We start from the raw sequence: 14,577 nt of genomic DNA on the forward strand, positions 1-14,577 counted from the left end.
GTAGCGCGGGGCCGGGTCTGCTGGGAGCGCCCGGGTGCGTGCCGGGTGGCATCCGGGAAGCTGAGCGTGAAAGGAGCCGGGCGGCACTCAGCAACGCTCTGTCCGATGGCAGCGCGGCGGCGTCCGGCCGCTGCTTCCCAGTCCGCCGGTCGGGGTGAGACCCTGCCGGCTGGGAGAGCCGGTTCGGCACGCGTTCCCTGCAGCGCGGGCTGTTCCGCGGCCCTTCTGGCTGCCAGCAGGATAACCGCGTTTGCCTTTAACCTGAAAATTCCAGTTGTATTTTAATGAAGTTGCACACGCTCCAAGCCGGATCACAAGACTATTGCTCACCGCACACGTGAGACTTCCCAGGCCTAAAATACAGGCGCGGGGCTCCTGCTCTGCACTGTGCCCGTGTGCACCTTCCTACAGCCTCTCGGGGAGGAGGCCCACGGCTCTCCTGGGATTGCAAACGTCATAGCTTGTCTCTTCGTAATCCGTGCTCTGGAGAGAGCTGTGCAGTGTGTCCCTCAGCTAACCGTTGGGGAAGTTTTCTAGAAAGCCAGGATAGATTATAGCACAGCTCGGTGGCTGCAGGTACTCATCGCCACAGAAGATACCACACTAATACCCACTGCTTTACCTTCAGACGCCCTGAATGGCCCAAACTTTCTCTTTCCAGGCGTTTTTCCAAGGTAACACCAAGTGTTTAAAAATCAGACCCTCTTCCTTTTCTAATTTACTCTCCTCCACGGAGTTCATGAGTTCTCTATGTGTGAGGACTGCTCCAAGAGCAATACCTCCTGCTTTAGTATGTTGTCCCACAACGTCAGAGGCAAATGTTGGAGGTTTAGCAGTAGAGGTAGAACCTGCCCACCGATATCCCAATACATGTTGTTGCCGTGTGACAGATGGCAGCAGAGGGGCAGTCTGACACAATGTCATCTGACATGAAGATGCACGTGGAGCAAAGCACTGAATTCCTCCATGAGGAAAAAATGACACCCATTGACATTCAGTGATGCTTGCTGGAGGTTTCTGGAGACCAAATAGTGGATGTGAGCGCAATGAAAGATGGACTGCGTGGGCAACGTTTTCCTAGCAACAATGCCAGCATAGCAGCTGTGAAACAGAGGGTCACTTTTGCTGGAGCAGATTTTTACAAGCACGGCATGCAGGCTCTTGTTCATTGCTGACAAATATGCATAGCTAATGGCAGTAACTGTTTTGAAAACAGCTTTTGTAGCTGAGAATTTGCTCTATCAATTAGTGTTATTGTGTGTGTCCTTTATATTTGTCGTAGTTTCCATGGAAATAAATACGAGCCATTACTTCCAGAGCGACCTACATAGCCTGGCTTGGCCAGGTGAAGCTGTGCGATGACCCAGCTCACCAAGCAGCAGCACTGCTGGTCAGCACAGAGAGCACCTGGCAGAGCTCCGGGTCTGCTTTTTCAGATCACGATGACTGAATTAGCGACTTCTGCTGCTTTCAGAAGACTTGGCACCACCTTCAACAGCCGCCACCCAACAGCCGCTGCAACAAGTTGTTCAGGCAGGGCGCCTTCGCTTAGTCATTCTTGTAGGACAACAGGAAAAGCCCTCACGCGGTGGCTCGTTGGTCTAGGGGTATGATTCTCGCTTAGGGTGCGAGAGGTCCCGGGTTCAAATCCCGGACGAGCCCAGTTTTTTTTTTTCTCTTTTTATTAAGTCCACACCTCCTTGCCGCTCTGCACTCACCCACTTGACGGCTGCTGCACAGGCTGAGCCCTGCGCGCATCGCACAAACAGCGGCCGCCATCGCGCAAAGCAGCGGGACGACCGACTCATTGTTGCGTTAGAACAGAATTACAGTGAGCAAGTAGCGATGAAGCGGACCCCTTCTCCCCTTGCCCTCTCTCCCCCCACCACGACGAACCTGGCTCCCCCGCATCGCTCCTTCATTCCCCACTTCCTCCCTCCACTGCTGGCACTGCCCCGTCCGCAACCCTCTGAGCCCCGCAACCTCGCTGCGCTCTGCCAATCCGTCGTGGGACGGCCAAGACAACAAAAACACTCCAGAGCGCTGCGGCGGCAAAAATAGGAGGAAGTTTAACCTCCTTTCACAGAGGGCTCGTCCGGGATTTGAACCCGGGACCTCTCGCACCCGAAGCGAGAATCATACCCCTAGACCAACGAGCCGCTCTCTGCTGAGTTTTCCCCAGTTGAACATTTGACTCATCTCATCTGCCTCTCGCCCGTGGCTATTCCCTATACCAGTGTTCTCGTGCTGTGCTGTGCCTTGCCCTCCCTTCAGACTGCCTCTAATTCCGCTCGCCCTTCGCCCACGCCGCCTCTCCGCCGAGCTGCGGCACCTGCTGCGGCTTCCCCTCCTCGCTCCGAATTTGGCCGAGCTGGGGGCTTGAAGCCGGGCGAGCTCATTCTCAGCGAAGGGAGGGAGCTTCTCCCCCCATACAGCCGTGGTTTAACCCTGCCGGCAGCTGCCAGGGTGTTGGTATCTCCTCCCCCGGGCGGGCAAAACAACGCACTGAAAGATAGACAGGGCTTCCCGCTGCCACTTACTGCTGTTTGCCTATTCTTGTCCTTAACTTTGCTTCTGTATGCCCCCGCCTCGCTGACCTTCCAGATCTCGGTGTGAGGGACTCCGCTCAGCGCACAGCCCCAAGCCTATGTTTCATCAAAACACACTGAGCCTACTCCTGAGGGATGGAAGACAACACCGCCATTTGTGGGCCCAAGTTGGCGTGTCCTGGCAGCATGGACACGGCAGGAACACGTACCTACCCACAGTCTGCTTTTGCACTGTCGTGGTACTGGCCAAAGAATTTTTTCCAGAGTTGCTCTCGCTCAGCCTGTAGAAGGGCTGAGTGTGAGGTTTGTGTGTAGCCTGTGCTAATGTTGCCTGCTGCTTCAGGCTCCTACATTGGCCCATGAGAAAAGACACGCATTTTGTTCTGTTTTGTTTTTATTCCACTGTTTATTTCTTCTGTTTCTCCCTCAGATTTCCACTCCCTTGCTTGGGACACACATGTCATTCTCTAAACAGGCACACATGAATTGATATATACAGTCAGGCACAGTCACTCACAGGTGGGACGCTGCTGAGAGAGGAAACAGGATACAGCAAATGATTGCAGCCTGCCCTGGAATACAAGCTTTAACAAACACGTTAAAAAAGGTCCAAAGGCCACAACATTGAGCCACAACATGGCTCAAAAGGATGCAGGGGTCATGTTTGCCAACAAGCCCATTCTGTGTACCAGGGCCAATGCGGCTGGCTCTCAACAGAGTGCCTCTGCTCTCATTTGAGGAAAAGAAAAGCAAGGCATAGAGGCATTTCTTCCTTTGTGATTTTAGTGTTGGCGAACAGAAGGGGGACATCCCTCCAAACCCTGGGTTTTGTAACAGTGCTATGCTTCAGAGCCCAGTGCAGGAAGGATGTGGGCTGTGTTGTGTTAAATCCTTGTGCCTGCCTGTAAGAGAGGGACAGCATGAACCTCCGACTCTGCTCAGCTTAATATTTTCCAGGAGGAGCTTTGTGAGGGACGAAGAGGAGCTGCCTAGCTCTGCCTTTGGTCTCTGTAGCTGTGTCCATATTGCTGAACCCCAGGTGACTGTTGCAAGTGCAAGCACTGGCACCATACCGCTCATGGCTCTGCCAGCCACCTCATGGTGCAGCTCAGCTTTGTGCAGCCCTGCCCAGCTGTTCACACAGCAGCCTGCTGCAGAGGGGCTGCACCTAAGCAGACATGAGCCCAACGGCCCTGAGCCACAGCAGCATTTTATTCAGTAATACGATCACAGCTTCAAGCACTACTGACAGGATACCAGTCAGGTATGGGCCCGTTTTCTTTTCCTGCATAACTTATTTCATGCTCTCTAGATGTAGATGTAAAAGTTCTTTTAACTTAACAAATGTTAGTCCCATATCTTAGCTATTACACCAAGAGTGAGTGGAAATCTAGCAAAATGCCAATCCTAGATACTTCCAAAGGACTTCCATAGGCTATCTGTCCTATACCAAATCATATGCAGTCAGGCCACACGATTTGAAATGACTCAGCCATCTAAGACCTCGTTGACTCACAGAAAATTAATAGGCAGTTTCTAGTAAGTCGGGATTCTTTCTGTCAAAAGTGTCACTGAGTAGTTTCAAAAAAAATCAAAAGCAGAGTCTGGAAGTTAAAAGGACTGATGGACAGGTGGCCCTTCTAAATCAGAACGGGACCACAGCACTGGGTAAGAGAACTTGCCCTGCTGACCTACACAGCACATCTTTTCTGTGCCTCATGTCTGTTCATTGTTACTTTCCACCAGCACTAAAATCACTCCGAAGTTGAAGTACACAAAAACTGCCCATCAACCATGACTGGATGTTTCACAGATCAGCCAGCTCAGCCCCCATTTCAAAGGCATTTTGTGCTTTATGAACAATTTCCTAGGAGATTTTCCCATATTCAGGATTCACATTGTCTGTATCAACATACATGGAGAAAATACACACTTTTTTCCCACTATTAAAACATTATTTACTGAAATTTGAAAACCCGAGATATTTCAAAAAAAGCTACTGAAAAGGCACCATAGACATATGTATGTAAGTGATGAACTTCACCTAAGATCAATGCAGGGGAGAATAAAATGACATTCTGGAGCTCAGCAGGAATAAGGAACAGAGGGCCCAGGAGTGGCGGTGGCTGCCAGGTCCAGGACAGCACATAGCAAGCAGGTCTCTCAGTCTCCAGTTACCACCTTGGGATGTCAGCCAACACCTCAGTTCTGTACTCCCAAGTGATTGTAAGGCAGTCTTTTGTTCTGATTGTCACAAAATATGATGGTGCAAAGCAGAAAGCTGAGCAGCCACTCAGCTCCGGGATCAGTCTAGACCTCAGGGGATATCTGTACTCTGCTCCTCTCCTGCCACTGAAGGTTTTCCAGTAGCTTCCACCTTGATTAAGTGAGATGGTTCCTATTCACACATCATCTCCTGTGTCTTGGGTGGGTACGTCCTTTGGAAAAGGAAAAAGTAAGAAAACGATGAAAAATAATGACAAGTCTAAGTAAACACATGAGTGGGGAATCTGTGACTTGGGGTACGTTGGTGGTTTCCATGCTAGACTGCCTCTTTCAGTCGGTCCTTGCCCAACCAAGGATACATTTGAAAAGGGGACCGGCTAAGGTGAAAGATGTTTCCTCAAATCCCTGTGGCTACGCAATCAGTGGCTGGAGAACAAGGAAAAAGCTATATGGAACAAGTCAGTGGAAATACTCTTCTATTTCAAGTAGCGGAGTCTCACAGAGGCTGTTTGCAGGGCTGATCATGAAACTGGTATTTTTGTTGGCACAGCTAACAGGATAACAAGGTACATATCTATAAATACAGTGTATGTATATGTATGCATGTATCTACACAATGTGTGCACACAACAATAAAAATACATACATGTAGGGAAACATACAGAAATAGTACATACAAGGTAGAGTTAGTATATGCATGGTTTCTACTTTCAAACTGCTTTCAAAACAGCAGTTGGGTAAGGTGTCTGGCATCAGAGATCTTCCTCCATTGCACTGCAACCAGAATTGTTTGTTCCTTCTCCGCCTCTTTATCCCTTCTTTCTGTAGCACCAGCCTGGAGGACTGGTTGAAGACTCTGCAGAGATTTGATACCCTTGAGGTGTGGGAAGCAGCATAAATATTGGCATGTTCTATCACACCTGGCATTTTTATTAGTAAGCAAAATCTTCTGGTATTTTAGGAGCTATTCTCATTCTGGCAATACTTACCTAATGTGCATTATGGCTACTCTGTGCCCTGCTCCTGCATGGGTGATGTTAAAGGCTCACTGGCAGTCTCTAAACCTGCTGCCTCTTGCAGCGGTTGAGGTGCCAGTGGTGTTTCCTCAGTGTCTGACGTTCTTCGTGTGACTGTGTTCTCACTGATCTCCTTTTCTTCAGCTTCTTTCTTCTCTTTGTCTCCCTTTTCCTGTTCACAGGCACCACCTTCCTCCTCTTTTTCCTGAGGAGCCTCACACACCTTATCTTCCTTGTCTTCAGAGGGTGACTGGGGTGAGTTCTCCTCTCCTGGAGCATGAGAACACACCTCATCCTCCTCCTTTTCTGTATCTCCTATGTTACTCTTGCAAGGAGTCACTTCTTCCACTTGCTTTTCCTCTTTGTCTTCATTGTCTGATATGCTGGATCCTCTCCTCGATGGGGGCTTCTCATCAGACACTGTCTGTTTCTTTATTTCTTTGTTCCCTGTTTCTGCTTCCTCTGTCTTGCCTTTATGCTCAAATACCTCATCCCCATCTTCTTTGGTACCATTTTCTGGAGAAGGAATGACATTCCCTAAATCTTCTCCATCTCCATAGTCGGACAGAGATCTTCGGAACTTCCTGGAGGGAGGCCTACGCTTTATTGATCCCCGCGTCCGCACCTTGAGGCAGGAAAAACAGATGTTGAAGCAGTCAAAGAACAGTACTGGAAAGCAGGAAAGTACAATAGAGGGAAATGCTGGGGAAAACTTGATTACTGCGCTGGTTTTCCTGCTCTGCTACTGAGAAGTACGGAGGAAGGCCTGACTAATGCTGAAAGAGTACTTTATAGGATAAGCAGCTCCCCCAAATATAACCTTCTTTCCCTCTATAGAGCTGATGCTGGAGATCACTGTCCCAATGTTAACTGTGAGTCTGTCCAAGTTAGACTCTAAATCAAAGAAGCTGATTTCATGGTGCAGGTGTTGCTGACATTGGTTGTTTCAGCCTCTTCAGCTTTCCGCAGTTTGATGGCTGAGGAAGGAGTCTGCGCCCCAGAGGAAGCTGGTGAATACAGGTTACAGCTCCTCATTTAAGTGCTGTACACTCTGTGGAACACCTGAGCAGACTGTCAGGGCTCCACAGAGAGCACCTTAGCCACCTTTGACATTTGCTGGCGTGTGGCACCATCTCTTCATGGTGCTCTCTGCCCAGCTATCAGCCACCCACTTACTGCTGAGCTGAAATAACTGAATCCTTACACCTTACACCTTACACCTTCTCTATAGCTATGGGGCCATGAAAGCTGCTGGAGCCACTGACCCACAAAACCCTATGGACTGGTAGGTAGAGAGAAGACCCACAGAACTACACCAAAAGCTGTTTCAAACTCAGCACTTAGATCTCCTGACTTGGCTACAAAGGCATGCTATTATGGCAGGACTGAGGGCTAAAGCCTCCCCTTTCTCCTCAGCTGCAAGCAACAGACAAGCTTTGTCCTGCTGTGGTGGAAAACTAGAGCATGCCCTACCTTGTTATAGAATTGCAGCTGAGTGCCTTCTGGGGGTTTATCAAAGCTGACCGGCGTCTCACTTGCTTCACTGGACTGCGGCTGGATCCCTGGGCTGCTGGGCGTTGAGGGAGGGGTGCTGAACGGAGAAACCATGACTTTCAGACCAGGGCTTTTGGGAGATGCTCCCGGCAGCAGAGCTGCTGGCGCAAAAGCCAGATTGGCCTGCAAAGAAAAATGCCCGTCACTGCTGTGGGTGACACCGGTGTGTAATACATGCATTAACCACGTGGAGGAACCCTTGCTCACACCACCGGGCCACCACGTCTCAGCTGTCACAGCCCACATACCTTCTGGTTATGGGTCTCTCCTGGTGACACTGTCAACAAACAAGTCCGGGCAGAGGAGTTATGACTGGACATTTGCCCTTCCCCAACAGCTGGATCTCAAGATGAGTTCTTTTGTCATCCTAAGGACTTTGGGGATTTTCCAGTGACCCAGCCAAGCCAGCACAGTGTACAGTGGCTGAGCCAAGGTATCAACAAGCAGTCAGCAATCAGATTGAGATTTAAACCATCCCTGTCTGTGCCCAAGCAGACCTCACATTTTCAAGGTTGGTCTGCAGGTCTTCTGAATGATCTGTGCAGCCATGAGGAGAGAGAAGGCCATAGGAAGAAACAAGGTTGTGATTAACTGTGGCAAAGCACCTTGTGCTAGCCTGCCATTAAGAAGTTCTCCAGGCAAATGTCCTTGGGTGCATTAACAGGGACACTGCTATGAATAGGCTTGCATTGCGTCGGGGTGCTCAGAAGGCATTATGTCCAGAAGTCATGTATGCTGCCAGGAGTGGCAGCTGGCAACGGTAGGACACCATGTCTGTGGGCTATTGAGCATTGAGCTGTCCTCAGTGACATGAATCAGGTACCGCCGAGAGACAAAAAGGACAGGAAGCACAGCCTGCTTGTGTTTAATTCAGGGAATTGAGGCAAGGAAAGAACAGAGCTTCTAGGCAGTCTTAGGGGAGTGCCAGAGACCCAAGGGCACTGTCCACTCACAGGACTTTGCCCGTCTTTGCTCCAGGTCAACTCCCTGAGACATACAAGTAGTTAAAACTGCTGTGGAGAAAGAGCTGGAGGAAACCTCAGCCACAGCTTTCTTCCTCTTTTTTATGAGCTGCTTTTAAAGTATTGCCATATATGCCACAGATCCAGTACAATAATCCTGTGCCCCACACTGTCCCACCAATGCTCATGCCCAAGGACAGTGTTACTGACAGTAGTTACCCCTTAGCAGATCTGCTCTGCCCTCCTTGCTTATGCATTGTGGGACAGGGCCCCTGTCAATGAGACCACTGCCCTTCCTATCTAGCTGTCACCCTCAAATCCTGGATCCTCTTTCTTTGTGGCTCCTCCACAAGGGAATTGGCTCTGACAAATGCCAAGCAGTTTTAATTTGCTGGGGCAGCCATGTGAGCTCTTCCAGGACCTACCTGTAGCTTTTCAATCATGGGAGAGCTTTTCACCTTGACCTTGGGAATGGGACAAGCATTTGGAGATGGCTTCTGCAAAACAGAATGAAAACATGAAAAGATCACATTAAAGTAGGTGAGAAAAAGGAAATGCAGAAAAGGTACAAAACTTAGAAGAGATGAAAGTGCTTGCAGGGAAGCAAATGAAGCCTCATATAAGGCGTTCATACAAAAGTTTGCCGCCTTCTTTCCTAACCACACTTCCCTTTTGCTTTCTAGACATCTTAGGGCTCTACATGCATGTGTCCTTCTTTTGGGAGAAAAGGTGATCGTCCTTTGGCTGAAGTATCTGAGTTAGGTGCTGCTATGTGGCTTTGAGTTGAGTATGTAACCTACGATATAGTTTCCCGCTATATGAGGATTGAACAGATTAAAATTCTACCTCTCAAAGGGTACAGGGCCTTAATGTTGGTAAAACATTACAAACTTTTTGTAATGGTAAAGACTTTCTACCCCCACTCAACCAACAGTTACAGGGTACCCAATTAGTTTAGAAAGGAAAAGTCTAAGCTGCCATAATGGTTGAGCTATGAAAGGCTCAAAACTGAGAAAGGGAGATATTTCTTTGAGAAGGTATGTAGGAAAAGGAGGGAATGTGAGACTTCAAAGTTTGTGTTTCTCTGGCATGGAGGCAACAAGAGCCTGTAGCTATCAGAAAAGAACATTCAAGAACCATTTCTTTAAGGGCAGGCAATGATATGAAATTTGGTGGATAAACCTCATACTTTGATACTACAGAAAGCCAGAAGTGACTGGGAAAGGCTTGAATATAAACTTGGGTGAGTAGCAGCCAGCTTCTTTGGACCTTACTGGGATCTGCTCATTCAAGGGTGCTGTAGGAGGACACCTCAAGACAATATTCTGCAAGCAATGCTGAAAGAAAACCTCTTCACTCTAGATTAATTATTCCTTTTTTCTGAAAAGCAGAACTGTTATGCCACTACATTTGAACCTTCAATGTTCATATGAAACTAAAGAAAAAAAAAAAAGAAAAAGAGATGTCCCCTGTGCTAAATGGCGTTCAATTGTAATAAATGCTAGCAGTTCCTGCTTTAAAACAGTTCAAAGGTGGTAACTGTGTGGATCTGTCAGTGCAGTAAAAGGTTAAAAGCAAAAACAGTAGAAATGGGATGCATCTGTGTGTTACCAGAGTTGGAAGCAGTGTGCTGCTAATTCTGAGTCAGTGCCTGTGTGGAAGCATGGGGAGTTTGATGGTGCATTACTGATGTCTTCTGCTGCACAGCTTGATCGCTGTGCTATCTGCATGTCTCATGACAGAACAGACTGCAGAGAAGAGATTCTTTGTCCTTGGGTCAAATTGATAACTCACTTGCCCATTGTTCTGGCTTGTCTCAGTTTTGTTGGAATACAGTGGAAGGGAGCATGGTGGTTTCCTCCGAGTTGGCTTATGTGGTGGCACCTGAGAGAAGAAAGCAACCAACTCAGCAGAAGGAACATTAGTTTGTTGTTGTTTGGTTAAGTGAAATTCAAGCACAAAACAGCATGCTCTGTAAGTGACCTGCTTGGATGGCAGTGCCCAGCTTACCTAGAGGAAATTTCCAACATGACACCACATGACATTAATATATGGATATGTGACCAGCATGCTAAGCTCACAGCATCTCAAGCCCAATTCTAGTATTGGAAAAGTAGGCTAGATCTCTTTTCACAGTATGAATCATGAGACTGTTAGTTTTGTGCAAAGGACACTCTTCTAAGCTGTGAAGGGTGCAGAAGCCTTCCCAGAAGCTTCATCTTCAAAGCACATTGCTGGACAACCCCCTCCCCCACACACACAATGAAATAGCTTGGCATTGTTCTCTTTCCTGTCTTATTACCAAGACTTGTTCTTAAAGAATCTCAGCTTCCTGCCTTGTTCATTATCTTAATAATTTTTGGACAACTTGGTGGATATTCCTTAATATCCACAGTATAACATGGGGATAATTTTGCTACTTCCTAACAGGCAGGCATGCGGAAAAAAAAAAAAAGAAAGAAAAAAAAGGACTATAGCACATGCTTTTTATGGAATTGGATGTCTTGGAGGACAAGTGGAGCTGATTTCAATTAACTACTGGTGGTATTACACCCAGCCATGGCAATGCTGCATCTCTAAGCAGACAAAAGCAGTCCTGCCCTTCCGCTTACATCACACTAGGAAGCAGTAATACCCAGTTTTATTGAAACCCTACCATTCTGCAACCAAACAATGCTGTGTTGAGCATTCAGGTCAGATGTTCACTGGCTGATATGTTTCTCATTTCTGACATGGGTCAAGCAAGGGTTAAGGACCATCCAGGCAGCCATTAATCTGAGATCAGCCTGAGAAAGCTGTGGGGAAGTGACAGGCAGCTTGGAGAGAAAAGACAGGAAACTTTGTCCTCCTCAGTCCCTGGAGAAAATGAGTTTTTCCCTCACTGTGAGGCCCCTCTACCCTGCCTGGGCTTGGGAACAGCAGAGGTCTGCAGATAACATATGGAAGGTTTGGGAACTTTCTGGCTTCCTAAGGATGAGGAACTTGGTGCAATTAAATCCCATACCTTAAAAAGAGGAAATGACTATAATGGGATGGATGGAATAGTGTACTGGTGACTAGAAGAAAAAAAATAGTGGTTGGAGAGAGATTGGCTATTCCCAGCCTGGGGCCCAGCTATATGAGTGTTAACCTCTGATAAACAGTGGCACTCCAGACCCACACAACAGAGGTCACCAGTTCATCCTACCAAAGACATGATGCATTACAGGGAGGATGCTCTTAGGTGCAGCCTGGGACAAAACTGAAATCAGCTGAGCAAGAAAAGCAAACAGTTCAATTTTAAAGGAGTTTTAAACCTATTGACTGGAGAGGGCTTGTCAGTAGGCATTTACACTTCTAAAAAAGTGTGTAGTGATACAGGGAGTTTTCCTAAAATGTCAGAATTCGTCAGTAAACACTTTGATTTTCCTTTCTTCCTAAGAGAGATATTCAAGTGTTCTGCTTACCTGGTGAAAGACAACTTGTGAGTTGAATGCTCGGCATAGTGGGCTTTCAGTAAAATAAACCCTCAGCACAACAGAGAAAGGCACAGAATCTGAAATGTTTTTACTGCAAAGAGGTAACTGGGGCAATTAAGGAGGTAACTTTCTGTCTCAGAAACGTGTAGAATGAAGCACCTAAAGGTAACTTTATCTTCTTGTGAAAAAGTGCTAGTGATATGCCACTGGCTTCTACTCTACATAACCTATTGTTTGCCACCTTCTTCCATAGTTCAAAATTAGCTTCTTTATTATTCACTGTTACCCTCAGCCCACGAAAGCCAGCCTACACAGTACATGCATTGCTGCCTGCTACTGTTAGGGATATGTGCATATCCCACCCAGCTTTAAAGCATCTCAGTTACAGTATGAACGTGTGGCTCTGCCAAAAAAACCATGCACAAATCAGCAATGTACCAAAGATAGTATCATAGCTTGCACTGCACTTATGAGACAGAGCCTTTTTGGAGATTCAAAATCAAGGTGGATTTATGCACTGAGGCTCTAACTTCTACAGGCAGAAGCAAGTGTCTCATTTCCCACTTCATTACCTGCTGGTGGCTGCAAAGCTCCTTACCTCTTTTCCAGTGATACTGGCTGCTTGCTCTTTGAATTTCCCTGCTAGCTGAGCCACTGAGGGTGATGCCGACTTGTCCACCTCTGAATTGGTCTCTGTTGGCCTGTTCTGACAAATCAGAAACAGTATGCTATGAGCAAAGGATGGGAAAAACAAGTAAGCTAGAGAGGAGCTTGTGTGTTACGAAGTTCAAGAGTAAGCAACGACTTAAAGCAGTTTCTCACATCTGGCATCGATCATCCAGTCTGAGAGCAGTTTTGGGAATACAGGACATAGCAGTACATTCAAATATCCAAGGTAGTGAGTAGAATCACATAAAATTAGTAATTCATACACTTTTCATCCCTGGTTGAAGGTTCTATACTCAGTATTTTTCATGTTCCCTCTCCTTTCCTAGCAGTGAACTGATGAAATTGAGTGATGAATGACATTCCCATTCACTTCTCATCCCTCCCACCCATTTTTGCTGCCCTAGTGACAAGTGCCCTTCCTTTTCCTATGGTTCTGAGAAGCCGTTCTCTGCCCCTACAGCAAGCTAGCATCTGCCTGGAGATGTCCCTGTGCTGTTCCACTTTCTATGGCAATGAACAAATCAGGTGGGTGGGCGGGAGGGAGGAAATACCAGTGCTGAGGGAAGCACTTCCCCTGTCCTGGGCCAGAGCAGGCTGAGAAGTGGGAGGATTGCTGGAGACTGGATGGTGCAGCTCTTCTCGCAGCAAACAGCCCTGCTCATCCTACATTTACCTTTTTCCTTCGTTATGTGTGTATCAAGAAAGGGCAAGAAATCAAAGTTCATGAAAGGAAACTTTTGTTCTTTGTCTTCAATATCTGATGCAGTGAAAACCAAACCAGAGGAACTGTGAATATCTAGTCAGCAATCATTGTTTTGTTGGTAACTAAGACTTCAGAACTACAAACTAGGCTACAAACCATCGGAAAGCAGTCTCCACTTCCTATACCACCACTATTAATCCATGACCAGCACAATGCTTGCTGTCCTTCATGTTCTACACATTTCTATTTCTCAGTCAGAAAGTACACCAAAGGCTGTTTAAGGAATACATTTCTGTTTCTCCAAAGGTGCTCTTCCTTCTCCCTTCATGCTGCTCTGCCTGGAAGGAACTGGCTGGCTAGTTAATGTAACCACTCCTTTAGTATCGATGGAGGTAAAAGGCCCCCAGAGCACCAAGCTGGCTCATATGTGAGCTGTTTCTTCTGGCCAAAGGACTTTTCCCCTTCTCAGAGAGTGACAGCTCCCAATAAATGCCATCCTATTTCTCCCAGCCCAAGTCCCCAGTAGATGCTGTTATTCTGTTTCCAGGATCCTCACTATATCTTTCCTCTTAAAATCTTCCCATATACTTCTGACCAGCTTTCTCACATCCACCCACAAAAGCCATTTCAAGCTTGGTCTTCTCAGTGAGCTTCTGGCACCTCTTCCCTCCATCTTCTCTACCTTCATTATAGTCATCAGAGGCAGGGGAAGTGGCAGAGAAGGGGAAAGGAAGGACCAGTGAAGTAAGCAGATGAAGAGGACAACATGCAGCACAAAACAACGATGACTGGGCTCAGTGGGGAGGCAGAGTCCTTTCCAGAGCTCCATGCTGTTCAGGAAGGGCTGCCTGGAAACAGGAGGAGAAGAAGGATGAAGCTGGGGAAAGGAGAAAGAATCCAAGTGCTTGACTCAGAGTCTTAGCTAAGGCTGAGGAGATGCAGGTGCCAGAAGTTTGTGTGGGAGGGTTGCCTCCCCTATAGTCTCTTTTCTTCTCATACTTGTGCTTCTTTCACAGTCCTCTGCCTTCACCCAGAAAAGGCAGTGCATTTCCTGTTGGCCTCCTTGACCTCTTATGTTGAGGTTGTTGTGTGGCTGTTTTTGTTAAACTTGTTGCTCTCCAGTCTGAAAACACGGCTCCTTTTCTCTAGGTTTGATCAGAGCTGTACAGCTGGAGAGATTCTGTGCATTTCTCTTTTTGCTGGTAGCATTGCAGTACAGCTCTTCAGCACATGGAGCCTGAGTCCGGTGCACAGGAAGCAGTGAGCATGCCATTCTAAGATTAGAACAAGTAGCCCACGGGCTGTGTCCTCCCAAAACTGCCAGCTGCAGGCTCTCCAATTACGCTATGCCTTTTGCAACAGGAAAAGTCCTTTCTCAGATCCTTTCTGGCAATTGAACTGCTGTCCTCTGTCCAGCTTTTTCTACAGGGCTGTTTTTTT

At 47.3% G+C, this 14,577-nt stretch overlaps 1 protein-coding gene and 2 non-coding genes across 3 annotated transcripts; 1 reads left to right on the plus strand and 2 right to left on the minus strand.

The window, feature by feature from the left end:
- Window positions 1-1,590: 1,590 nt before the first annotated feature.
- TRNAP-AGG lies at window positions 1,591-1,662 on the plus strand. The gene has a single exon. It is a non-coding gene; the product is annotated as a tRNA-Pro (tRNA).
- A 425-nt stretch (window positions 1,663-2,087) lies between these two features.
- TRNAP-CGG lies at window positions 2,088-2,159 on the minus strand. The gene has a single exon. It is a non-coding gene; the product is annotated as a tRNA-Pro (tRNA).
- A 776-nt stretch (window positions 2,160-2,935) lies between these two features.
- Window positions 2,936-12,537, minus strand: RCSD1 (RCSD domain containing 1; the record flags this gene model as incomplete). The annotated part of the gene is made up of 6 exons (XM_010721775.2): window positions 2,936-4,987; window positions 5,765-6,416; window positions 7,265-7,468; window positions 8,733-8,804; window positions 10,102-10,191; window positions 12,364-12,537. Coding segments are annotated over 5 exons (1,176 nt in total), but the record flags the coding sequence as incomplete, so codon positions are not given.
- Window positions 12,538-14,577: the final 2,040 nt, after the last annotated feature.

The sequence above is a fragment of the Meleagris gallopavo genome, chromosome 1 (assembly GCF_000146605.3).
Source record: "Meleagris gallopavo isolate NT-WF06-2002-E0010 breed Aviagen turkey brand Nicholas breeding stock chromosome 1, Turkey_5.1, whole genome shotgun sequence".
Lineage (NCBI taxonomy): Eukaryota > Metazoa > Chordata > Aves > Galliformes > Phasianidae > Meleagris > Meleagris gallopavo.